Source organism: Dermochelys coriacea, chromosome 3, assembly GCF_009764565.3.
Source record: "Dermochelys coriacea isolate rDerCor1 chromosome 3, rDerCor1.pri.v4, whole genome shotgun sequence".
Taxonomy (NCBI): Eukaryota; Metazoa; Chordata; order Testudines; family Dermochelyidae; genus Dermochelys; species Dermochelys coriacea.
Genome location: NC_050070.1, coordinates 141,564,546 through 141,591,965, shown reverse-complemented (window position 1 = coordinate 141,591,965; position 27,420 = coordinate 141,564,546). Strand labels below are relative to the sequence as shown.

The 27,420-nt window shown below is 41.6% G+C and overlaps 1 protein-coding gene across 13 annotated transcripts in view; it reads left to right on the top strand.

Moving 5' to 3' along the window:
* CEP170 (centrosomal protein 170) overlaps positions 1-27,420 on the top strand; it is a 180,453-nt gene that overhangs the window by 37,994 nt on the left and 115,039 nt on the right. For all 13 annotated transcript variants that reach the window (XM_038396364.2, XM_043511456.1, XM_043511455.1 and 10 more), the window contains exons 3-4: positions 16,516-16,605; positions 26,189-26,267. In XM_038396364.2, the coding sequence (XP_038252292.1) occupies positions 16,516-16,605; positions 26,189-26,267 (169 nt within the window). The remainder of the gene's footprint in view (positions 1-16,515; positions 16,606-26,188; positions 26,268-27,420) is intronic.

Below are 27,420 nucleotides of genomic sequence, written 5' to 3'. Positions count from 1 at the left end.
ATAAGAGAATATCTTTAGAACTGTTTGAAAGAACACATAGTTGAAGCACAGGGAATTTATCAAAGAGGAGAAATAGTATTATTCATTAGGAAACTGAGCAGATCTGAAGTGTTAGACAAACTTAAAGTTGAGATTTGAATACTCATAGGACTTCAAATGTTGAAATAGGGACAAGCCAGGAATGAGGTAGAGAGACTATAGGAACAGAAGAGAGTGGAGAAATCAATAGAGGAGAAGTTCCAATTGAAGGCAAGCATCAAGAACTCATATGGGGAGGAAGGCTAGGGGAAGGAAAACATGAAAGCAGGAGCAATGTTGAAAAAGAAATGGTGAGATTTGAACAGTGGGGAACTTGGAAGTAACAAAAGTGAAGACGCGACAGTTCATCATGAAGATCAGATTAACAGTGACACAGATGTTGAATATGGTCCAACCAGAAATGAGAAGTCAAATAAATTTAAGAAAGTGGGAGGCAGTGGAGTCAGCCTATTCATCAATGTGGAATTTAAAGTCACTTCTGCTGGGAGTAGAGAATTGAACAGAGAAAGTCATAGAAATGGAGGATGGTCCATAGTGACAAGAGATAATAGCCACTTAGGGCTTATCTACACTTACCGGGGGATTGACACAAGGCGAAGGATGCATCGGCTGTCGAGAAGACCCGCTAAATCGACCACAGATCGCTTTTCCGTAGACACCTGTACTCCACCGGATCAAGGGGAGTTGACGGGAGAGTGTTTCCCATTGACATCCTGTAGTGTGGACTCTGCAGTAAGTCGATCTAAGCTATGTCGACTTGAGTTACGCTATTCACGTAACTCAAATTGCGTAACTTAGATAGACTTTTCCCTGTAGTGTAGACAAGACCTTAAGGAGGAGGGAGAGAAGAAGATAAAAATCTTTGGAAGTATGTACAGTAGACGCAACATATCAATGCCCCTTTTGCTATGTTGCTCCTAAGTTGCTGTTATGGGGTGTGTCGTCTGACCAAAGGCAGTCTGCTTTTTCTAACATGTAAAATAGCTACAGTACATGCTAACAATCTGTAATTATAAACATATGATGTATGTTATTGCTTCAGTATTACATTACTGTATGTAATGTATATTTTTAAACATGTGCTCTGTTCTGCATTTGTAGCCTATTACCATATTGTATCAAGAAAGCAGTATTAATTGAGTTAACATTGTAAAAGTGTATCCATTTTTATTTTTATGTTTAAGAAGAATCAAACATCATCCATGACAAGAAATGCAACCTTTGCTCTTGAAAACATTTTTTGTGCTTGCATTTAACTGTAATACTTTGTATGCCCTGTAAATTGTCCTGGATTATGATGTCTGCTAAGCAAATAATACTAATACTATAGTAACCTAAATTAAAGTATTATTCCACATCAAAGTGTATTCTGTTTATACAGTGTGTATCAACTTGTAAATTAATGAAAGAATGGATAAACTCACTCATTTCAGGAGAAAGAAGTCCTAATTTGCTCTGCTGCTTCTCAGTCACGGTTTTATTTTGAAAATGGTATTCAGTGTCCCAAAGAGACTTGTAGACCTTGTCACCAAGTTCCTCTAGCTGAGAATAGTGCCCAAGCATGTTCAAAGCCTTCAGCAGCTCAGAGTTTGTTGGAGGGAGAACTTCATCAGAATCATTCTCACTATCTTGATTATGATGTTTCATCAATGCAATCTCATCTGACCTTGCAGCAGTTGCAGAGCGCAGTAATTCCTTATTAATTAGCTCTTCGAACATGAGCAAATCCTCAGTCACAGCAGCTACTGCAGTGTTCCCCCCGCCCCCTTGTTGACTGGAAGTGGAACATCATTCGGGGGGGAGGGGCGGTTGTCAAACTCTTTAATATCCTTATCTTGCACACTTTCCACTGGCACAACATATTTATCTTTCCTGAAACAGTTGGACATGGTCAGTTTTACATCTTGCCATGCTTCAGCAACAAAATGAAAGCAATCTAGCAGATGTACAGTTTTCAGGAATGTCTGAACATGTGTGGTAGGGTCCGCATCAAGAGCAACAATAATCCGGTTTGTGATTTTTGATCGGTAATGTCCCTTCATGTTCTTAATCACACCTTGATCAATAGGTTGCATCAAAGATATCGTGTTAGGGGGTAAAAATTCGAGCTGAATGTTAGTGAGAACCACTCCTTGAGGGTATGCGGAGCAGTTATCCAATAAAAGGTATATTTTATAGCTCTGCAAGCGAAGCTGAGGACCCCACATTTAGCCAGTTGATGAAAATCTCACCTGTCATCCAGGCATTTGTTGAACTGACGTAACTGAGGGGAAGTTTACTGAAAACCTTTGGAAAGCATTTGGGTCATTTTGACTTCCTGATCATGAACAGCAGGCATTTGTCACTCCCATCAGTGTTAGCACAGATGAGCACATACACTCTGTCCTTTGAAGCTTTCCTTCCTTCTAGCTTTTCATTCTTTTCTATATGTCCTTTGTCACAGAGCCCTTTCAAATAAAGTCCTGTTTTGTCAGCATTGTAGATGTCAGCCAGTCAAAACTTCTCAAGAATGTGAGGAAGTTTTTCCCATTGCCACTGCTCAGCTGCTGGTTTGTCCACTAACTGTTTTTTGCCATGCTCTTTTTTGTAAGCGACACTGAAGCATTTCTTCCATCTGATAAAGCAACCATCACTTGCCTTAAAATCGTTCAATCCAAATGAAGTTACAAACTGACAGGCTTTTTCCTTGATTGCCGGTTCAGCAAGCAGTGCTCCATGCACACACTTCTCCTTGAACCATATAAAGAGAGCCCGGTTGAAATCAAGGGCTTTTCCTTCACACTTGCGCTTATGGCAGCTATTTGATAGTCCATCTTCATATTTAGCCAAAAGCTTATCCTTCTGCTTCTGAATTCAACCAAGTTGTGCAACTCCCATTTGACAACACTTTGGTTCTGAGTAGCCTCCAGAGTTTGATAGTCTCAGATAATCTGTATTTTTTTTCTTTCAGTAACAGACCTCTTGGCATTTTGTCTGTTTTCGCCACACCAAAAAAAGATGCAAGTAAGCAGAAGATGTGATGTCACAACATCACAAATGTTGCTTGTATACAGCGACTACGTTGCTCTTACTGAGTGGACAATTCACAGTAGGGGAAGCGGTCCCAGGGGAAATGTTGCTCGTAAGCAGCAGTTGCTCTTCTAAGGTGTTGCTGCTAACGAGCATCTACTGTATAACATACATATGCATGTGTGTATGTTTGTTTATGTATACATATATAAATGCAACTGAGTGTACTTCAACTGGCTTTTCATTAAAGCATTGCAACTCAGATTCAAACATTGAGGTAGGCGTCCCTTCCAAAGACCCTTATAGGTTGATTACTCATGAACCTCTGACGTTAAGTGGTCATATAAAAGAATTTCTTCCATTGTAAGTAATAATGTTGTTAACTCATTATTTTATCATGACACTTGCAATGGTTTTTTGTTTTGTTTTTCATAGCTCCAGCTCTTGGAATCTAGTTATGTGAGAACTTTAGCTTAAAAAAGGGGTTTTTTTAGTCCTCCGAGTTAAAGGGAAACTTAGAAAAAGTGACCCAATTGCATCCTAAAGACCCATAAACAAAAAAAACCAAATTAGAATCCAAAATTTTTTTAAACTTTTCTCATGACTTTTAAGCCATTTTTTTTATTTTTTAGGGCCTGACTCACGTTTTTTGTAGTGCTTGGGGTTGGCAATGCTGGATATTCATAGTTGTGAAGAAAAGTAGGGAGAATCACAACAATTCAGCATATAGTTCTTTTAGACTGAAGCACAGAAAGGCAAAATGTGCTCCAACAGTGATACCCTGAAAAAATGAAAAATATAGTGGCATCCACTTTCAGTTTCTCAAGGGCTCTTGAACTTGCAAACACCCTGTCATGTTTTTGGATGAAGTCCAGACCAGCAAGGGGTCATGTCACCGCTTCTCCTGTAATTCTGAATGCTCTAAAATATTCTGCTGCTGTGTGTGTTAGGCAGCAGCTCTAACTCCAGCAGCCTGGTTGTTACAGCACAACCACTCTCTGGTAACCAAGGCTGGTGGAGACTACTAGCCAAATGACCCAAAACTACCTGTCCTGAAGTGTCTGGTCCTCTCCTGAACCATTCAAAGAAATAATAAGGTTCATTTGACCCTTCAAAGAGACAATACCCAGCTGCTAGCCACATTAACTAAAGTTAACAATTACTTCAGTTCAGACACAGCACTGGGTTGGTTTAGTTTAAAATAAAGCAAGTTTTTAACATAAGGACATAGGTTAAGTGGTGCCAAGTACAAGAAATAAAGGTAGGGAGAGTTACAAGCACATACAAGTGAGAATACTCATCTAAAAATCTAAAACTCAAGCAAGCAGGGTCTGGTCTTTAAGATGGTTTCTCTCACCAATTATTCTTTGTCCAAAATGGCTGACTGTCTCTCAGATGGGATCTCCCACAGAAGAACAGGGTACCAGTTTCCCTTGTCATCTTAGGTGAAAGACCTTTGCCTAATCAAGCTTTTCACCTATATTCTGTTCCCAAAGGCTTCAACCCACTTGTTTGAAGGACCCATCTTTCTCAGCATGTCCTTTGTCTGTCTAGTGATGGATGACAAGATGGCTTCCTCTGTCTCCTTATAACTTCCATATTCACTTTTGTCAGGATGACCTCATGGTGTTCTTCCATTGCTGTGGACTTCCCATGCCACTGCCGGGCTTTTCATAAAATAGTTGGTTTTGGTCATGCCTTGATTAATTTAATTGAAGACAGGTAGATAGATGCCCTGTCTGTGAGAAAACCTGTTTAATCAGCTTCCTTTGTTTGGTCACAGACTTGAAAACATAATATCAATGATTGTTTATAATTCCTCATATAGTTCTAATATATACATTTTTACAGTGATATTAATCACTGGTGTGCATTAGTGATACACTCCTATAATAAAGCAATGTTGTACACAATCAGTTGATAGATTTTACTTATTTAAAATTCAGAACCCCACAAGAGACTTATCTTCCCACCCCCCAATGCTAGGTTGAATGGTTTGTTAACTTTTTATGTAAATGTCTTCATTGTCTCTGCCTAACAATCAGGCTGGTCAGCCAAGGAAATACACTTTCCATTGTCTAGGGCAGACTGGATTTAGACATTCCTTGTCAAACACATTTCAATAATGTAATTCTAGCAGATTTCCGTAACTTTGTACACATCCTGTACATATATCATTCAAGAAATATTAATGATCAGTGAGTTTAATATTCCAGTGATATCTGACATGCCACCTATTGTGTATGTTATCTATCATGACAACAGTATATTAGGTGTAGCGAGAACATCAGGCCTGGCAGGAGTTGCTGACACATAGTGAATCACCAATGGATCTCTGTCTCACACCCCTTGTTTGTTTCAGTAGATTGTGGAATTGTGTTAGCTTATTGCTACCATCCCAAATCTCAGTGGATATGTTCATTCTCAAGAGTTATATACCTTAAATTGCAAAATTTCTTGTAATTGCTATTTTTTCTATCCCATGCCTTCAGGAATCCCAGTGTAGTGTCCATTGTCTTCAGAAATCCTCATAATAATTTGTGGTGGTATTCACTGAAAGTAAAGCATTAATAAGAGTTTACCATTGTCTGTCTCTTTCCAATCTGATATGTAAAATATTTGGCTTTCTGTATTCTGAACCACCATAATGAGTGAATTGAATTTTGTGTCTGAAATATAATTTGTCTCCAACTGCTCAAATGGAGTATTTAAAACTGTTGGGAGATGGTTGTTGGTTATTGCTATAATAGGTTGTGTCACCAAGACAGTATTTCATCATCCCTGGCTTCTGCTATCACTTGCACATGGTGTGTTTATTCTTGTATCTCACACCAGGTTACAGATCTGATCCACACTTTTTTGTAATTTAGCAGTTTTCTGTTGGGTAAATGGTGTGAGGTTAGGTTTTAATGTTTGGAGGTATGGGAGTTGGGGCTTCACAGCCCTATAGCATTGCATGTTCTATCTGCCAAAACTTCCATGCCTCCTAAAAGTAATTTTGAACTTTTAATTAGGATTTTACAATACATTCCACTATTATACAAATTTCATCTTCCATGTATTTACTTCGTAGTGCAAGCAAGCAGTAGTCAGGGCACTCATGGTTTGAAGCATGTTCTGTTTAGTATACTTACATGGCTTGCATTCTTGCATGACTGTAATAGACCATGGGTAAAAAATAATGATGACTTTTTGTTGTGCATATATAGTTCTTTGTACAGGTCCTTCCATTTAACAGTGATGGTTCTATTTATTCTCTAAATGCAAAGAATGTGGGCAAAACACAATAAAAACCACTATTAAATGCCAATTTCTTTATCTTCTCTGTTAACTGATCATGGATATTATAGAAGCCTTGCTAAAAATACTTTATAAAAGGGGGGAAAAGGAATAAAGTAGAGGATTAAATTTTAGATCTATGCCTAATCACTGTTGTTTTAACAGATGTTTTATTCAAGTCTATGGATGCAGACTTGCCCTAAAGTGGATTTTTATTTAAGGTATACAAAAGCACTAGTGTTCATAACTTTGTATTTGAAATAAATCTAATCTTGAATACTACAGTATGTAACTTTACTCCTGTGTAAATACTGCATGTTTAAAAAATTTTTTTTTTTTTAATTTTTATAAATCAGCATCGTGAGAGAGCTCATTGATTCCAGGTCATAGAATCACCCAGAAAGTGAAAAATTCTGAATTTTTGACAATATTGTCCATATGAGATAATTTTAATGCTCATATTTGAGATCCATTATTACAGCCAAAAATAACTTTTATTTTTTTTCTTTGTGTGTACACATTCTTATTTTGTACCAATTTTTACCACTTTTCTGTGGGCAAATGTTGTTGGAACTGGGGGTTTTACATCCTGAACGCTTCCTTTCCAATTCAGATTCATTTAGAATATTGGATAATTTCTAGAAAAATTGGATAGACCTTTTTTCTGAATATCATACAAAGGTAAATAAAACAAGATAATTTAATTCCCATTTTCCAACGAAGTCCTACCTTTTCAGCCTGAGAGCCACATGTTATTTTGAAAGGATCCAGAGGCTGCAATTAGTACTTTGGGGCAGTTTCTGTTCTGTTCTGCTCTCTTTGTACTCGTCAAGTGTACAAGGAGAGCAGAAAGTTGGAGGACATAGAACTGTTGTTGCTGGTTCCTACTTCCACACATTCTCAATGAACAACATAGGCAGCGGGTATCATAGGCCTAAGCATCCCATAACCCAGACTGTCCCCCCGCCCGTGCTCCTTCCCAAGGCTCTTGCTCCCCTGAAGCTGGTGGGGGTTCAGCTCCAGCCAGTGGCCTGAGGCTCGGGCCTGCTGGCGGGTCAGGGCTGGGGCTGGTGCTCGGGGGTCTGGCCAGCCGGCATCTCGGGGCTCCTTTGTCCACAGGGGATGGGGGGAATACTCAGGACTCAGTCAGGCCGAGGGGTGCTCGGATGGGGGGTGGAGCCAGTGGGCTAGCCTCCCTGAAGAGGGGGTTCACCCTCCGCCCATGAAGAACAAGGTGGAGAGAAGAAATTGGAGTGTAATGCCAGCTGGGGACCACCGGAATGCAGAATACAAACAACATTATGTCACAAAATGTATTTGTGCTCACTGTTGGGAAATTATGACTCCTATATTGGTGTGCCTGGCAGTTTGACTTGCTGCCATTGCAAACCATTACAGTACTGAATTGCAAGACTGATTGTTTGCTTCTGGAAGGTGAAGAAGACAAAGCAAGCTGTTTTTTGAGAAGATGCAGCTGTGTATTCCACTTCAGTGTGTGTGTGTGCACCCAGCTCACTGGAACCAGAAAAATTTTACCTAGCAGTATCCGTACAGAGGTGGTGCTCATGCCTTGTGGCCGTAGCCCTTCCCCTGGCTTCATGAGGTGGTGCCATCCCAACCCTTTCTCTGTTTCTTCTTATTGCCAGCAGGTGGAGTCGGAGCTGTGTGTGATCTCAACCTCACAACCTCTCACCTGGTTAGTTTCTTCTCTTGTGGTATGTAGATAGTAGTACCCTTAGTGTTAGAGTAGTTTGTTTCCCTTGGGAATGCCCTCACTGGGATTTAAATGTTGTCCTTTGTGTGGGGGAGTGAGCCCCAACAGTGATCCCCACATGTGGTGCTTGCTATGTCTCAGTAAAGCCCACATCAAGGAGCATTGCACGATATGCAGATCATTTAAGAAATGGATTCAAGTGGCTCAGGATCTTCTCCTGAAGCAGCATCTGCTCAAAAAGACCAGGCAGTGAGTTCAGTAAAACACCCTCATTGGGTCAGATATCGCCCTTGGGCACTGAGAACGCTGCCACTTCACATTCCAGAGCATATGCCTCCCTGAAGAAAGAGAGGAGCCCCGGTACCTAGTAGGGAGGTTAGAAACCCTGTACCATTGACTCTCCTGTACTGTTGGCATCAGTTCTGTCTTTTGGTCCTATGTTAAGTCTGGTACTGACGAGGGTGATGCTGGGGTACCAATTGTTTCCACATCAGCAGCATATGAAGCAGATATAGACCTTCTCTGCCTTTTGGTCCTGACCTCTCTTTTGGTCCAGGACTTTGCCAGGGCTGTGTTAACTATAGCCCCTTCAATTGAATGAGCCAGCGAACCCTCGGGTCTGTTTGCACTGCACTCAAATGTTCCCCTTCCACAAGTTGTTGGAAGTAGGGCTTGTTCTGGAATCAGAATGGGGGACCTTGGTACCAGGAATCTCCTCGGCACTGCTGCATTCGGCACCACAATTTTTTTCATGGTGGCTTTCACAGCCGTTGACATCAGTACTATGAGATACTCCAGTACTACTGTTCCCTTTGGGACCTACACTGCTTCCTGCACCAGCATGCTCCATACTGACAGTACAGGATCCATCGGCAGTGCCTCCTCCATCCTCGTTCTGGGCGACAAATGAGTCAAACTGCATATTTACTCCTTCTGGTCTTGCTCTGCTCTCACCTCAGGATCCCTAGGCTCTTGTATGTCTGAATCGGGGTTATCATCCTCCCACTCTCCATTGCCCAACCAACATCAAGGGTTGTCCATGGACAGTTACGGTTACCAGGACTGGCGAGCATCTCGTGGTCAGGACGGAGGTCCCTGGCCCAGCGCCTACTGGCCTCCAATGCCTTATTCATGTCAGTGGCCTCCATTGAATCAAATCCATGGGATGCTCCTTGGTTGCAGAGGTCTGCTGTTTTGTCTCGCTCAAAGGCGAGATTGCCAGCCAGTTCTGCGGTGGTATCCGTGAATCTGCTGCAGACGCAGTCGCTGGCGGTCTTTCTCCCTGTGGAGCCTCCAGAGTCATCCCATCTGGGTCTGTCAGCCCTGGAGCAGAATCCAGCTCTGGCTCGGTTAAGAGCCGTGTCTTTGTCTCTGGATGATGCTCTGCTGCCTGTCTTATCCACCCCTAGTGAAGGATTTTAAGAAGTACTAAGATCTTTTGCAAAGTGCTACTTCCCTCGGTATCCAAACGGAGATATTGCAGGAAAACATCCATGAATTGGTGAACATTTTACTGCCCCTGGGAAAATTGCCCTCCCTATCCATAATATGCTCCTTAAACCGACTAAGGCCTCCGGAGCATACCAGTTTTGGTACCATCTGTGGCTGAGTACGTGGAAAAGCGCTATTTCATCCCCGTGCAGCAATTTGAGTGGTTTTACTCCCATCCGGCCCCAAATTCCCTAGTTGTAACTGCAGTGAACGACAGAGCCTGGCAGGATATATTTAAGTCCACCTCCAAAGATAGGGACTCCTAAACAATTAGATCTAATGGGCAGGAAGATCTATCTTGCAGATGCATACTGCTAACCAGCAAGTTTGTTGCCCAAGTATGGCTTTGTTAACTGGATAGCTATGTCAAAGTTCACAGACCAGCAGGCCAAGGCCTCGTGCATAGTAGCTAAGACATCCTTGCAAACTATGCTCTGCATCATGGACAGTTCGACCAGAGAGCTACTCTCTGCAGTCACCATGAGGTGGGCTTCCTGGCTGCAGAATTGGGGTTTTGTCCCCAGTGTCCGGCAAGCCATTGAAGATTTGACCTTCAGTGGCCAAACACTGTTCTCAGACAAAACTGACAAGATGTCACATTCTTTCAAAGACTCTATTTCTACCCTGCGGTCCTTGGGGGGTATACACGGCAACAGTGAAGAGGCACCACTACAGCAGCCAGCAGCAGTACCATCTGCAGCACGTGTTTGGCCAGCCATTTCCTCCTCCAAGACAGAGGGATAGATCCCACAGGAGAAAGCAGTTGGGCTTGGGGTTCGAGCGGTTCACATGCCCTCTCCTGTATCTTTTCGAGTGCCCATTTTGATTCCTCAGTCCAGTTGTTGCTTCTCCCTCCTCATCTCCTCACCTTTGGGGACAAGTGGGCCCACTTTCACAATGCTTTGAGCTTGATGACTACCAACAGCTGGGTCCTAAGCGCCGTCATATCAGGTTATGCCATCCAGTTCCTCTCCACATCTCCTCACCATCCTCCTCTCCTCATCCCTCTTTAGGTACCCCTCTCACAAGATAATGCTCCTTGAGCAGGTCCGCACTCTGTTGGTTTTGGGAATGGGGGAGCAGGTTCTACCAGAACACTGGGTCATGGCTTCTACTTTCAGTACTTCCTGGTACCCCTCCCTTGGATTTGGGAAAGTCCCATCCTTGACCTTTGTGGCCTCTACAAATATATCTGGTACATGACAATACAACCACAATGTATTATGAGAATAAACAAGGGGAAACACAAACAAGGTTGCTCTACCTGGAGGCAATCAGTGATAGTTCTACACTGAGTAGAACATTACTCTGATAGCCATTCACTTGCCTGGGATCAGAATCATCTTGTGAACCATCTCAGCAGGTATTTTTCCCTAAGTCACAAATGGTCCCTGAAAATAAGTGTTCTCCAGTCATCTTCACAGCTTTGGACATCCTGACGATCAACCTGTTCACTACAGAAGACAACTGGAAATGTCATCTGTTCTGCACTCAAGGGGAGCTCAGACCAGGCCCCCTGTCAGCTGCTTTCCATCACAGTTGGCAGTCAACTCTCCTGTATGCCTTTTCCCCAATCATGATCATCCCTCAGGTCATCCTCAATCTTAAGGCAGATCAGGCCAAGCTTATTCTTGTTGCCCTGGCGTGGCCAAGACAGTGCTGTTTCTCCAACCTTCTCACTCTGTCTGTTCAGCCTCCCTTATTGTTCTATTTACATCCTGAGGTGCTTAGTCACAATCACAGCGGCATTTTGCATCCCATATTTAGCTCCCAGCATCTCATAGCATGGCTGCTTCATGGCTGAATGAAGAGGAAGAGCAGTGTTTGGTGACTGTCCAGCAAGTCCTGCTCAACAGTAGAAAGTCCTGTAACAGAACAGCCTCCTCAGCTAAATGAAAGCAGTTTTCAGTGTCGTCATTAGCCAGTGGAATTCAACCAACACTGGCTTCTCTCCAGGACATCTTGGAGTACCTGCTACATCTTCAGATGTTGGTGCTTGCACTTAGTTAATTTGAAAAGCATCTGGCAGTGATATTATCATTTCATCCCTCTGTTCAGGGAAGATTAGTCTTCTCTGATGCTATGGTAACAAGGTTCTTAAAAGGGCTTCTTTTTCTACATCTCCTGGTCCAACAGCCGTTTCCCTAGTGGAACTTAAACACAGTCCTGGCAGCTCTGATGGGTCCTCCACTTGAACTGCTAGCATCTTTCCACTGTAGTGTCAGAAAACTGCTTTCCTGATGGCAATAACCTCTGCAAAGGAGTGTGTGTAAGCTGCAGGCTTTAAGGGCAGAGCTTCCTTATAAACAGTTCTCCAAAAACAAAGTGGCTTTATGATCACATCCAAAATTTGTGTCTAAAGTTGTCTGTTTCATTTGAACCAGGAGCTATATTTGTTTTTTCCTAAGCTGCATTCATCTCCAGAGGAGCATTGTCTCCATACCTTAGATATCTGGCCTTTTATCTGGACAGACCTAACAGTTTCATGTTTTGCCCTCACTATTTGTGTTGTATGCAGGCCACATGAATGGTCAGTCTGTCTCTTTGCAGATGATCTCCAAATGGATAATATCCTGCATCAAAACAGCATATGAAATAGCCTCAACTATGCCCCCCTCACTGGGTGTGAGCTCACTTTACAAGGGCACAAGCAACATCCATAGCATTTCTCATTGTATTCTTTTCCGTATTGGACATTTTGAAGGACTGCTGTGTGGTTGTCAATACTACGTTCATGAACCATTACACTCTAACTTCATCTTCCAGGGTGGATGTAGGCTTTGGTTGAGCGGTTCTGCGGTCCTTGTTTAGGTAGACTCAGAGCCTTGCCTCCTGGGGGGTGGGTACGGCTTGTGAGTCACCTAAGTGGAAAACACATCTGTAACAACTCAAAGAAGAAATGATTGCTTACATGGTTTTTTGAGAAGTGATGCTAACGTGTATTCCACAACCCACCCTGTGTCCCCTCTGCATTGAAATCTTGTGTTCGGTGCAAAGGAATTGAGGGAGGGTAGGGACCGTGCCACCTCATGTAGCCAGTGGAGGGGCTATGGCCACAAGTCATGAGCGCCACTCCTCTGTGGGTACTGGGAGGCAAATTTCTCCTACTCAGGTTTGCTGGGCTCACAACTGCATCACATCTCAAAGAACCACAGTTTGTTACTTTCTCCTTTCCAGCTGCTAAAGGGGTAGAGCTTTACATTTCAGACACTTGTTAAAAGAAGATCCAAAAGATGGAGCCTCCGTTTCCTAGCTGGATGAAGCTGGTCGTTTGAGTAGGGGTTGGACTTCTCATCATGTTATCACTGAAGCTTCCTACCCTTATTTCCATATCTGCATATGACTACTAGGTGTCCATGAATCTTCTCAAGCTCTGTGTTCTGTTTTAATTACTATATATTTAAGGTCCGGATGAAGTTCTGAAATTACTATAAAAGTCTATTTCAAACGGAATAGTCCCCGACATCACCTCACCACCTCAAAACAGCCATATTTCTAAAACTAATCTATATTGAACTGGATTTTTTTTAACTTTTTAAGACCCTGTAGATCCATGGTTCTCAACCAGCATCCCAATCAGCGCACATCTACGCCCCCGTGACATCCTCAGGGCCATAGAAGTAGTATATAGACTGTGTGGATGTGGCCCATAGAACACACAGAGAGCTGCATATGCGGCCCACAATGGTAAATATGTTGAGAACCACTGTTCTAAATTATAAATTCTTTTGAACAGACCCTGTCTTCCTTTATGTTTGTACAGCATGTAACATAATTTGGCCCTGATCCTAATTTGTTCCTCTGTTCAAAAATGAGTGCTATCAATAAAATCCCATAGAGAAGAGGAAGGTGATAGGCTGCAAGTTTGAATTGAAGACCACAAGTAATACCAGAGGGAAAATCCTAGTCTAGAATCTATGCAGCATTTGATTCCTTAAAACCAGCAGAAGCAAAAAAAAAAAAATGCCTATTAAAAAGTGAGAGAGATGGATAAGACATTGGCAGCCATAAAATGGTGAAAAGATTCCAGACCTTACAGTTCTAGTGGCAGTGATTGAGAGAGATGTTAGTACTATCAGTGCAGAGGAGATATGTGCTAAAATATTCCAAGACACGGGGAACCTTTTCTTTAAAAGTGTTTTTTATTTAAAAATCCATTTTATTGTAAGTAACATATACAATCTTTAATCCGACACTTTCCAAATTTGTCAGAAATTCTTCATACCTGATATTAAGCATACCAATTTCTAATAAATTAGTTATTCCAATCAAAAGTTACAGTGGATAGAATACAGAACTTAGAATTGGGGGGTGGGAAACTAGCTTCTCCTTAACTGTGGAACCTTTACTGGTGGTGTATGAGTATGTTTGATTTAATAAAAATACTGTGCCTTCCCTTGATTGTTCCTCCCTATCTCTTTGTACCTTAGCCATTTTTTGTTTTTTCCAATCTTGAAACCTGGAATTAATGTAGTAAATTGGGGTATTACTTAACACATACTGTGTCAGTATGTATTGTGAAATTTCTTCTGTTACTCTACAAGAAACATTAGTAACAGATTTATAAGTGACTATTTATTTTTGTGAATCTGAGTTTAATGCTAACATTTTGTGCAAGATCGTGGAAGCAGTTGTGAGGTAAACATGATGAGTAATCTGGACCTGAAAGCAGAACAGATTTGTCATTAAAACAAGCTCTTAATTTAAAGATCTATTTAATTTGATAGGAAGCAAGAGAAATTCCACACTCTTAATTACATTCCGGAAATATCATTGAATTGTCTGATACAGAAGTCTTTGGAGAATCCTGAATCCTTAGTTTAAGTAACTCTACCTCTGAAGAATCTGTTGAAGGTTAATTCTTGGTCACATATTTAAATAATAAAAATAAAGCCTTTTCATGATTAACTCTGGCCTGGAATCCTTACATGCTTATCTCTTTTGGGTCAGAGGAAATATGCAAGTTCGTTGGAGATTTTAAATTGGAACATGAAGGTAACCTGCAACTTGTCTAAGTCTTGTTGTATGTAGGTGTTTTGGGCAACTGGCTTAGGTAATGCTTAGTTATCTGGTATGACAGATAGTAATTGTTAATGATACAAAACTAGAATACACTCAAGTTTAAAGGCATAATCATAACCAAATCCCTTCAACCATTACATGATGACTTCACCATCTAAGATTACCAGACTGTGAAACGCGCAGTTTTATAAGTCTGTATCAGGTATGTGTGTTTGCTCAGAGTATACTGCACTAATAAATAGAAAATCACAAGTGTCAAAGGTAAAGTTACCAGCTTTAAAGAAATATCAAAATACCCACAACACCACTGCAAACAAAAATGTTAAATATTTTTTTCATAACACTTTATTTTCTGCAGGATTTACATTTCCTTTTAATAAATAATTGTGACATAGTGAATGGCTTGGAAGAAATCAATAATGGAATACTGTATATTGAGCTTTTCACCTTTACTTAGTTTATACCATAGCCATGAGACAGACTTTTTTGGTTGTCAGTTTGATTTTTGTTTTCTGTAAGACATTAATGTATTAAGAACAAGCATAGTCTCCAACCTCTAAATAGCTATCAAATAACTTACCTCAGATTTTTATTACACAACTCACTTAATATAACAAGTCACCTATTTGATAGTAAAAACAAAATCAACAGTGTCTTGCTTTCTAAAAATGTTAAGTTTGTGAATTATAGCAGTATATTATTCACCTACATATATTTGTAATATTGTAGCTAAAAATACTTGTTTAGCATTTTGATTTCTTCTTTAACAGTTGATGTTAGTAGTAATACAAAAACAGCAGTCTGGGAAAGATGTATATTGCCATATAGCCCAGAATAATGGGAACTGCAGTACAGAAAATGGTAGTTGAATGACATTCTGATAACCAGCACTAACCGTCTGGTTATGCTGATCCTTTCCAATCAGAAGCTGGAAATTAAAAATGGCCTCTTCCCTCTGTTTCTTTGCAAATGCTACTTATCTCCGGAAAAGGTGATTTACTCACCTGTGCCAATGTTCTCCTAAATTCACCATGTGGTTTCGCTCAGTGAAGGATGTCCCCCATTCTGAACTTTGGGAGGCAAGTATATCGCTACATGTAGGTGTGTTCTCTCGCAGCAATGGACACACATGCCATTTGTTAGTGTTTATGAGGTTTCCTAGTTAGTTTCAAAATCAATGTTCTGTGCGTGCGTACACCAAGTGCTGGTGAGCTAATATTTTTCAGGAAGGTGGATACAATTTAATTTAACAAATATACATCCATTTTAGTACACAAAATATTGGGACAATCATATTTGTTTGTCAGACAATCAAACTTGATACACACATTGCCCTTGGAATAATCACCTTAAAATTGTTTTTCTAGCGTACTAAATGATACGGAGGGGAAATTGGTTCCCTGGTCTTAAACATTTTTATTAAGCTTCTTCGTAAAGTAATGCTTTCATGGTGCATTGCAGTAAATAGCATAATGAGTTAATACTCTGGCCTGTTGATGCTGAAGGTTTAAGTTCATCTGTATTTGACACAAATATAAGGATTTTAGTCCTTGTTGTTTCCACATTATTTATCCATGTTACAAAACCATCTCTCTGCTAGCAATCCTTGGGGAACACCTGGTACAACAGAATATTCTTCTAGCCCAGCTGAAATAGTGTGGTAGTTTTACATTTCATTAAGGGCTTGTAAATGTTTGGAAGTCTTGTAAATCTAAACTGTGGAGGCTTCTAGTGACAGAGTTCTAGAAAATATAACTCGGGATCATGAAACAAGGAAGATCGGGTATCTTAGATGAATCACACAAACACATTCAGTTACTTTTGATAAACATAGAACACGTCAGTAGAAAGCACATAACTGTACCTATGTTAGTATGAAAAAGATTGTCTGTAGCTTCTCTTTTCATCTGTAGCTTTCCTATTATCTCCTTGCATTAATTTTAATCTTTTTAATATTTCAGTCACGTAGTGTGGACAAGCAACATGCTGTAGTTAACTATGATGCCTCTTCAGATGAACACTTGGTGAAGGATTTGGGCAGCCTAAACGGGGTAAGTTAACAAATCTAAGATGGCTTCCCCAGTCATGTAGGATATATCTTTTTAAAAAAAAAAAAAAAAAAGAATTGAAAGCAAACAGATATTTAACAAATAATCATGAAGTTCTGGTAATGCAAATGAGGAGAACAGCTAAAGAAAATGTTTTTATTCCCTGCTACTATGGAACATTTAAAAGGGGCGAAGTCAAGTGTTACAGTAATACCAGAGCATGTTTGTGTTAAATTAAAGTTGAAGTAGAGAAGTTCAGAAGAATAAAAACGAACATGATGTAAGTATTTGTACAGCATATATTGCAGTGGGTTCCTGGTCCATGACTAGGGCTCTTAGGCACTATGTTAATACAAATAATAAAAGTATTTCTGTAGCATTTCAGAAATACAGAAGCAACAAATCTCTAGTTGAATAGGTCAGTACATAAGCACACTAATAAATGGCATCACACGCTCTAAAATTTTAGTGCTAGGGAAAGCATACTTACTGTAGGAAATCATGTTTAGCCATGTTAATGAATTGGAATCCTTTTTCCTCTTTTTTTCTGGAAAAAAAGGATATGTTATACACTTACGTGAAAAAGTTATCCAGTAGTTGATTTCATATACAATTATTTTCCCATAGTTTATTTTGTAATTTGTCTTTGCTATTTTAGCAAATCTTCTTTTTTCATTGTAATTTATCTGTGAATATCATGTAATAAATGTGAAGTTAGTGGATAGAAAATCTATAATATAATAAAGAGGCAATAAAGTTCTCAAGAGCAGAACTCTTCATAAAAAGCTTCATATGATCTTTTACATTTTAAGGGACTTCTAGGGATTGCGTTTGCAACCTGCTGGGTAAGCTTTCACCTTTCTGTAAGTGTGTTAAATATATTAATGTACGTCATAGTAGTTTATTTTAAAGTTTAGCGACTGTCATATTTTAGTAGTCCTTTTAGACATTACCATATGAACTTTATATAGCCTGTAGCTGTGACTGAATTAAAGAATGTGAAGTATAAAACCTGTTTATTTTACAGTAGAACCTCAGTTACGTACATCTTGGGAATGGAGATTGTTCATAACTTTGAAATGTTCGTAACTCTGAACAAAACGTTATGGTTCTTTCAAAAGTTTACAAGTGAACATTGACTTAATACAGCTTTGAAACGTTACTATGCAGAAGAAAAATGCTTCTTTTAACTACCTTAATTTAAATGAAACAAGCACAGAAACAGTTATCTTACCTTGTTAAATCTTTTTCAAACTTTTCTTTTTTTTCAGTAGTTTACATTTAACACAATACTGTACTGTATTTACTTTTCTTTTTTTATGTCTCTGCTGTGCCTGATTGTGTACTTCCAGTTCCAAATGAGGTGTATGGTTGACTGATCAGTTCATAACTCAGATGTTCGCAACTCTGAGGTTCTACTGTATATTTAAAAAAACATGTTCACTGTGATTCCTGGGACTGTACTTAGAGAGAATGCCATCTCTTCAATGCACTTCAATTCCTGTAATATTTATGACAGGCTAAATCAGTATTGCCCATGTGTTTATTGATAGTCTTTGGATTGTTTTTTTATTTTAATCTTCCCAGCATCATGCCTCAGACATAGTGTGATAGCTCACTCAACATGCATGCAAAGGCTACATATCAAAGGATTCCTTATTTTCCCCAAGTTAGGGTAAAGAATATTAGGTCATATGACTGTAGTCCTTACATTTTTAGCCATCTCTTCCTTCTGAACCTTACCCGTTTTCTGCTAAACCTGATACCCATAGCTCATAATTTTCGTTGACATCACAATGTCATACTTCAGCCAAACAACAAAAGTTGCTGGGCAGTGTATACAGTAACTTCACACCTTTCACAGAACTAAAAAATTGAACATTTCCTTGGTACACACATCACAACCTAATTTCTTTTATGTGCTAACAATATGATCCCAGCTAGTAACATATGTGATGCTTTAAAAGGGTCAATTTCCTAAAACTGAAAACAGGTATGAGCAAAATAGAATGGGAGGAAAAATTTAAGACCAATTCAAACAATTTCAGATCCTTGCTTATGTTTAGGGCGTTTTCTCTTTTTATTTTATTTTATTTTAAAAAGGGGTAATTCCCTGCTTAGCTCTTTTTTTTTTTAGTCGGACCAGATGGCATAGCTCAACCAACTTTTGTGCAGTTCTTTATTATATTTTAAATGACAGTCTTTGTAGCCTACTGTAGAGAGGTCATGGGGTGTGAGGAAAGTTAAGGAGGGATTTGCCCAACCCAGAGTTGTCCATGCAAGCCCAAATGGGTAGGTAATAGAATGGATAAGAGGCTGCCACTTCTGTTGTGGTAGTGGAGCCCTGAGGTGTTTGTGGGACTTCTGCTCTCATGAGCCTTGATTGGTCTCTTCACAACGAGAATTACTGTTTGTATGAATACAGAGAATTGTTGCTTTGTTAACTTAACACAAACAGCATAGGCTGTGCTGGGGGTCACCTCATCTGCCCTGTCCTCTTCCTTCTTCACATACTTGGCCAGTAACTCTACTATGATCTCCATAGTTCGACAGTGGCAACCTGGTCAGCAAGTCATTTAGACATCCAATCATAAAAAAAAGTTTTCCAAATTAGTTCAGCTGAGACTCAGATTTCTTGTCAGACAAATATTCAGTAGTACATTGTACTTCACTAGTATGATGTCTTCTTTTTTGCCATGCTCCAAAAATAGCTTAACAGTGGTCACAAAGAAGCAGGTGCTGGTGAGAAACCACTTGCAAGAGACTTGCATAGGTAAGGGGCTTCTGAAAATATTGACCTTAAACTAATAGAGTGCAAAAACTTGACCAGAAGGGTCACTTGGTGGTGGCTTGAGCACTGTTAGATGGTAATGGGCGCTGTTAAGGCATCACTTGCTGTCTGTATTAGATATGTCCACATGTGGTCAGACGGGTGGCCAAACAGTGGCCTTTTTACAGTTAAAGTGCAGCTCTTGGAGCCCCCATTCTCCACCTACCAGACTGTTTGGGAGAGCTCGGGGCTTATGCCCTGCAGTGCAGTTGTGGGACTCTAGGGGCTTCTCCTCAGCAGGGTGTGGGGGTCTTAGGGCTTCAGCAAGAGAGGTGTTGAAACCCCGAGCACTGGCAGGTGTGCCCCAAGGGAGCTGGAGCCCTGAGACCCCATGATCCCACATTTCAGAAGCCCCTAGCCGCACCACCCCACCGCAGGCTTGAAGCCCCAAGCCCAGGCTCTCGAACTCCTGAAGATTGTAATATGCAGCTTGGAGGGTAGTAAGTTTGGCCATCCCTGCATTATGCAATAATCTGAGTTTATCTCTGTGATGGGCTCGATCACAGAAACCCCCTTGGGACTGTCACCTGGTATGCTGAGCCCACCTGTGAGCCCGTTTTCCCTGCCAGCTTGGGACTCCAGAACCCTGTCTTGTTGAGCCAGACACGCTAGTCTGCTCCAACACAGACCCAGGGTCTGAACCACTCCCCCCCCCAAGCTGCAGACTTAGCTTAACTTAAGAAGCGCTCCTGTCTCCAGCACCCAGACACCCAGCTCCCAATGGGATCCAAACCCCAAATAAATCCGTTTTACTCTGTATAAAGCTTATACAGGGTAAACTCATAAATTGTCCACCCTCTATAATACTGATAGAGAGATATGCACAGCTGTTTGCTCCCCCAGGTATTAGTCACTAACTCTGGGTTCAATAATAAGCAAAAGTGATTTTATTAAGTATAAAAAGTAGGATTTAAGTGTTTCCAAGTAATAACAGACAGAACAAAGTAAGTTACCAAGCAAAATTAAACAAAACACGCAAGTCTAAGCCTAATACATTAAGAAACTGCATACAGGTAAATCTCACCCTTAGAGATGTTCCAATAAGCTTCTTTCACAGACTGGACTCTTTCCTAGTCTGGGTCCAGCAATCACTCACACTCCCATAGTTACTGTCCTTTGTTCCAGTTTATTTCAGGCATCTCTTGGGGGTGGAGAGGCCATCTCTTAACCCAGCTGAAGACAAAATGGAGGGGTTTCCAGGGCCTTTTATATTCTTTCTCTTGTGGGTGGAAACCACTTTGTTCTCCTGTGCAAAATCATAGCAACAAAATGGAGTTTGTAGCCACTTGGGCAAGTCACATGTCTATGAATAATTCAGCTTTTTGCAGGCCAACGCCATTGTTTACATGTTAGTTTGAACGTTCCCAGAAAAGCTCAGATGTGGATTGGCATCTCCCGAAGTTCATTGTCAGTTAATTGTTTCTTGATTAGGCAGTTACTGAGAATAGTCCTTTCTCAAGAAGCTGACCAAATGCTTCACTGAGGCTACTCAGTTCCTTCTTACCGCCCATGACAGTTGCAGGAACAGTGCTTTTGCTTCTGCAAACCTCTAATGGTTTCTTCTGATTCCTGTTGTAAACAGTTGTTAGTAGATGTCGTTACATGTAAGTATTGTATAGTTTCTCACTATTAGTTAGTCCCCTTATGAAACATTGTTCCCGGGATGGGGCATGCCCCAGTCCCTGGGCTTCATAGCCATTCGAAGTGTGCCTCGGTTGAGCTCCCATGGTCTTCCTGCAAGTAAGGGATCATTGGATTCCGAGACCACACCCCCGCAAAAGAGGCACCATCCTCCGGCATACCAACCAGATGTGGGCACCTTCCGCCCATGGGCTTGTGGGCCCTGAGTCAATGGCCAGTCCAGTGGCAGTGCTGGAATCCATGGGGGTTCTCTGCAGTACTGAGACCTTTCTCCCATCCACCTTCGGTGGCGGTGTTAGAGAGGCGTGCCATGACACCCCCCCCCCCCCCGCTCCCAGCCCTGCCATCTGCACCGGAGCAGACATCGGACTCAGAGCAGGGTATTGAGACCTCAGGTCCTCCCCCAGCAGGATGGTTTACGGAGAGGTAGGAGCTCCCATCCCTCCCCCACTGGTGGCTTCTTCCTCATCCTCCCCTGACAAGGCGCACACGGGCCTCTCTAAAACTCTATTCCTGGATGACTTTAGAGCTCATCAGGAGCTCCTCAAGAGGGTGGCAGCCAATTTGGGCCTTGAGGCAGAGGAGTTTAAGGAGCCCACAGACCCGCTCTTTGACATCTTAGCCATGGCTGCCTCTTCTAAAGTGGTTTTGCCGGTGCATGAGGGTGTGATCAAACTGGTAAAAGCCCTCTGTGGCAGACCCCCCTCATCTCTGCCCCCTACTTCCAAATGGGCACAAATGAAATACTATGTGCCTGCAAAGGGGTTTGAATATATGTTTACACACCCTCCTCCAGGATCACTAGTAGTCTCTGTGGCTAATGAGCAGGACAGGCAAGGCCAGACTAATTCTACTCCCAGAAATAAAGAGGCCAAATGTCTGGACCTGTTTGGTAGGAAAGTTTATTCTCCCACAAGTTTACAGCTCCTCATTGCAAATCAGCAGGTGTTGCTGGGGCAATATGATTTTAACATTTGGGACTCCATGGCCAAATTCAAGGGCTCTCTGCCACAGGACTCGAGACAGGAAATTGTGGCCATCATGGGAGAAGGAAAAGCGGTGACTAGAGCAACTTTCCAGGCAGCTCTGGACGCCATGGACTCAGCAGCCAATCCATGACATCAGCAGTGGTTATGAGTCATGGTTTATGGCTGTAATCATCAGGACTTTCCCAAGAGGCACAGCAATTGGTCCACGACCTCCCCTTTGAAGGTGCTGCCCTGTTTTTGGACCAGAGAGTAAGCTTCGTGGCCTCAAAGATTCTAGGGCCACGTTATGCTCCTTGGGCCTCTATATCCCTTCGGCCTCTCGTAAACATTTCAGGCCATTAAAGCTGTCTCGCTTCTCAAATGTGACTAGGCATGAACCCCACGAGAAAAAAGGGAAAGGGCTCAGATGCTGACAGAGCCAAGCACCATTTTCCACTGCCCAACGAGGCACCAACCATTTTCCAAGCAGGAAAAAGCAGGCCTTTTGAATGTGCGCTTGGGGACAGATTACCAGTCTCCCTCCTGGATCAGCAGCCCCCTCCTTTGCTTCTGGACTGCCTTTTGCCCTACCTCCCTGTTTGGGTGGCTATTACATCAGACTGCTGAATAATGAGCACCATCACAGTGAAGGGCAATCCACTTGGCATGCGAGGTGTTCCTCCCCCAACTCGCGGGCAAAACAGTGCAAGTGTTGATGGACAATACAGCGATGATGATCTACATCAACAAGCAAGGAGGGCCCCGTTCCACAGTCCTTTATCAGGAAGCCCTCAGATTATGGAACTTTTGATTGAAGCACTCCATCCACATAGCGGCCACTCACTTCCCCGGGGAATGGAACATGCTAGCAGATCACTTCAGCTGGTCCTTCTCCCCTCACCATGAGGTGATAATCTGTGCCATCTTCCAGAGGTGCGGGACTCCCCAGGTGGATCTGTTCGGCATGGCAGAGAACAAGAAGTGTCGCCTCTTTTGCTCGAGACTCGGCCAGGGCAGGCGTTCTATCTGATGCCTTTTTCCATCCATGGTTGGACCGGCTGCTGTACACTTTTCTGCCAATTCCTCTGGTTCACAAGGTGCTCCTGAAGATAAAAGTGGACAAGCCAAAGGTCATCCTCATCGCTCCGGCATGGTCTCGCCAACGCTGGTTTGGCATGCTCTTAGACATAGCAGTCGCAGCCCCATGGACTCTTCCCCTGAGACCGGACTTAATTTCACAGGATCAAGGGTGGCTTCTCCATCCAAGCCTCAAAGACCTACACTTGACAGCATGGCTGTTGTGTAGCTGAATCTGGATGAGAGGGAGTGCTCTGTCCAGGTGCAGCAGATCTTATTAGGTAGTAGAAAGCCCTCTACCAGGGCAACCTACCTAGCCAACTGGAAACGCTTCCCTTGTTGGGTGGTCGAATGAAGTCTTTCCCCAGGCAGGCATCGCTGCAGTCCACGTAAAGCTCCAAGGCCTGTCTCTATCTTCTATAAAGGTCCACTTGGCAGCCATCTTGGCTTTCCACCTGCCTTTTCAGGGCAGATCAGTTTTTGCCATGATATGACACTCAGGTTTCTGAATGGCATGGAGCCACTTTATCCTCAAGTTCATAACCCTATCCTACCTTGGGATCTGAACCTGCTGCTGTCAAGGCTCACGGGGTCCCCTACGAGCCATTAGCTTTGTGTTCATTAATGCTTCTCTAATGGAAAGTTTCCTTCCTGGTCGTAATCCCTTTGGCCTGCAGAGTCTCTGAAATTACAGCACTCCCTTCCAAACCACCCTATACAGTGTTCTATACAAAGACAAGGTCCAACTGCAGTCCCTCCCTGCCTTCTTGCTGAAAGTGGTGGTGCAGTTCCACAAAAATCAGGATATATTCCTGCCAGTATTCTTCCCAAAGCCTCATAAATCCAGCAAGGAATGCAGTCTATGTATCCTAGATGTTAGATGGGCATTGGCCTTCTACCTCAAGAGGACCAAGTCCTTTCGCAGTAGCAGACAAGATGAAAGGCCAGCCGGTTTCCTCCCAGAGGATCTCCTCGTGGATAACTGCCTGCATCAGGTTCTGCTGTGAGCAAGAAGGGGTGTCACTGCCAACTGTCTTGACCACCCATTCCACCAGAGCACAAGCTTTGTCAGCAGCCTTCCTTGTGCAGGTACTGATACAGGACATCTGCAGAGCCGCAACCCGGTCTTCAGTCCACACCTTCACGTCCTGTTACGCCGTTACCCAGCAAACCGAGGATGGCATAAGCTCTGGTAGAGCAGTGTTCCAAGCCACAAGACTGTGAACCCCGAGCCTACCTCCAGGGATGCTGCTTGTGAGTCACCTAATATGGGATCAACAGGAGCAAGCACTTAAAGAAAAAATGGTTACCTATCTTTTATAACTGTTGTTCTTCAAAATGTGTTGCACGTGTCCATTCCATGACCCACCCTCCTACCCCACTGTCGGAGTGGATGGCAAGAAGGAACAGAGAGGGTGCAGGGCCAGCGTGCCTCATATACCGGCACATGAGCACAGCAGTCCAGAGGATGCCAGAGCTGATCTTATGGATACCATTAGGGGAAAAATCTCCAGCAGTGTTGCATGCAGTGCACGCACACCTAACTTGGAATGGACATGAGCAACACATCTTGAAGAACACCAATTACGAAACTTAGGTAAAGATTTTTTTCTTGCCACCAGGACTGGCAAAAACAGATATTTTTGCGTTCACTTCTCATGAAAGACACTGAAGTGCCATGCTGACATGCAACCTTATGAAAAACTAGACAGACAGAAATGGCTTCTTTGCTTAATTCTGGCAGCCAGAAAAGGTTCCACTAACATTTTGGGGAAGGAGTTTCATTTCTGTATTCTTCGGAAAAGTGCAAGTTTCATCCAAAATTAGATTTAAGTGGACAAAACAAATATTTGAAGATTCAAATTCCAGACATACATTAATCGTTCAAGAGTTTTGTCAGTGTTTTTTAGGGCGAGGTGGGGGCTCCCAACCTCCAAGATGTTTACATCCATTTAAGTTGTGCCATCCCATTATAGAATTCTCCAGTTTAGAATATGATGGTCACCTAGGCCATCTTTGAATATAAGGCCTATGGACACCAGAAGAAATTAGATTTCATATGGACAGAATTGAACTAAACAATTTTCCGGGCACTGAAAGCCTTTCTTTCTAAGATTAAAGATTAGTCTTTGCAGAACTAGACAAGCAGTGCCACAGCAATGCAGTACTTCTGACTCCATGCCATTGCATGTCAAAGTTTGTTGGCTAGTAACTGGAGTTCAAGTATATTGATGCCACACTTCCACATCTGCCCTTCTTCCATCACCACTAGTTTTTTTGGAATTGCTGTTTCCAGGCAAAAAATGGTTATGGTAAAGATTGCTTTTTCCTTGGGTCTATGCCAGCATAGTGAGTAGGCATTGATACAGGTGATGATTCTTTTAGATATGCTTTTTAAAAGTTCTGAATTTGTGCAACTTGGTAGACCTCTTTAATGAGTGGTGGTTTTCTGTGAAGACAACATAGTTTGGACAAATTCTGTTATGACAGCAAACAATCTTTGCATCAGAACCTACAACATAACATGGTCTACATTTCTTGTTTTTCATAATTTTAAAACTTTTTTTACAGTTATTAAAAATTGTTTCCTCGGTGCTCAAATACTACAATGTTGAGCGCTATATAAAAGCCCAAAAGGATGGATGATGGTAGTATCAAGGAAATCAAGAGTCAGTTAATATTCTTAAAATAACTGCAAAACTGAACATCTATATGGATTGGATAAACAAGGCTACCAGGAAAAAACTATTTGAGGGAACAGCATATTGTTGTAATGAACAATTCCAGTACATATACTAATATGATTAAAATGGTAATAAGCTTTACAAGGTTAGTCTGATTATACCACCCTGATTAGCTGACTCTAATATTTCACTTCCTTCTTGAAATACTTTGTTAGGCATGTAATAGTTCTACACAATTGTTTAATTCACCAATAGGATTATACATCATTAATCAGTAATGTTAATTATGTAGTGCTGCAACTTCTTGTGCAAGATTAGATTGGTACTGGAAGTTTTATTACATTTTGAAGTATAACAATATCTATTTTCTCCTTTTTATTTTGTAGACATTTGTGAATGATGTGAGGATTCCTGAACAGACATACATTACTCTGAAGCTTGAAGATAAATTGAGATTTGGCTATGATATCCTTGTAATAAAGATGTACAGCTATTTGCAGTGCATTTTTCTTGTAAAAATATATTAACTCTTCTTAGTTTAACTGATCATAAAGTGATCTGATTTGCATGCTTTTCATATTTCTTTAGTATTTATTAGAAGTAAATCTGTACCATATATTCCTCTGCCCATCAAGAAAATATGAATTGGGGAGAACCTGTAGTTTTAGAAATATTATGCCCAGTGGCAAATCAAGAATGGACTAAGGAACGTTCTCTGAAAAACAAGAGCTAAAGTAAGAACTTTAGACATTTAAACTGTTGCTGAATGTTACAAGTTCCCGCTAGTATCAGAGATTAGCTGTGCTGCTGAAAGTACCATGCCCATCTTATTAATACTCTGTGCATTTCAGTGAAATGTTATTGAACAGCATCAGTAACATAGAGAAGGTGAAGAATCAGTAGTGAACAGCCATAGATGCACATTGAGGAAGACAATGCTGGGTTACTTAGTGAATGCTAACAAATACCTTGTAAGTGGCACAGTATTTCATATAAATGCTTTAAACACTAATTCAAAGAGAAATATGGAATTAATTTGTTCTGGTTGTTACAGTCAATGTGTCTGGTGACGTTTTCATAAAGGAACTAGGAAGAACATGAGCAGCCCAACTCCAGAGAGAAAATCAACTTCTCTTACACTGAGTGGAACAAAATTTCCTATCTCTGTGTATGTTGCCCATCAAGAGGGAGATGAACAACAAGACTTACGTATGGTAAAAGTGAGATTAAGCAATGTGAAATGTACACCAAGAAATATCCTCACTGTAAGTCAGTTTGGTGGGCTGGTGTTTTTCCAGTTTGTATAATGAAATCGCAGTAACGTAACGTCCTTTGGCATCTCCATGTGTCAGAACCCAGTATGTGAGGTAGTAAATAATCTCTTGCAAAGCTGGGCAATGTGTCTGTTACATGCCTTCTCAGCTTATCCAGTGCTCCCTGGAAACACATAAAAGGATAGGAAGGATAGAGCAGCCATGTTACCCTTTGTCTTTCTAGCTGAAGAGGCAATGGCTGTCAGGTTTGCTTTAACCTAGCAACGACCTTCCAATGTCTCTATCTCACAGAGAAGGTTTGCTACTGGAAAAAACGTTCCTTCCTCCAGGACCAGATAGCTTCA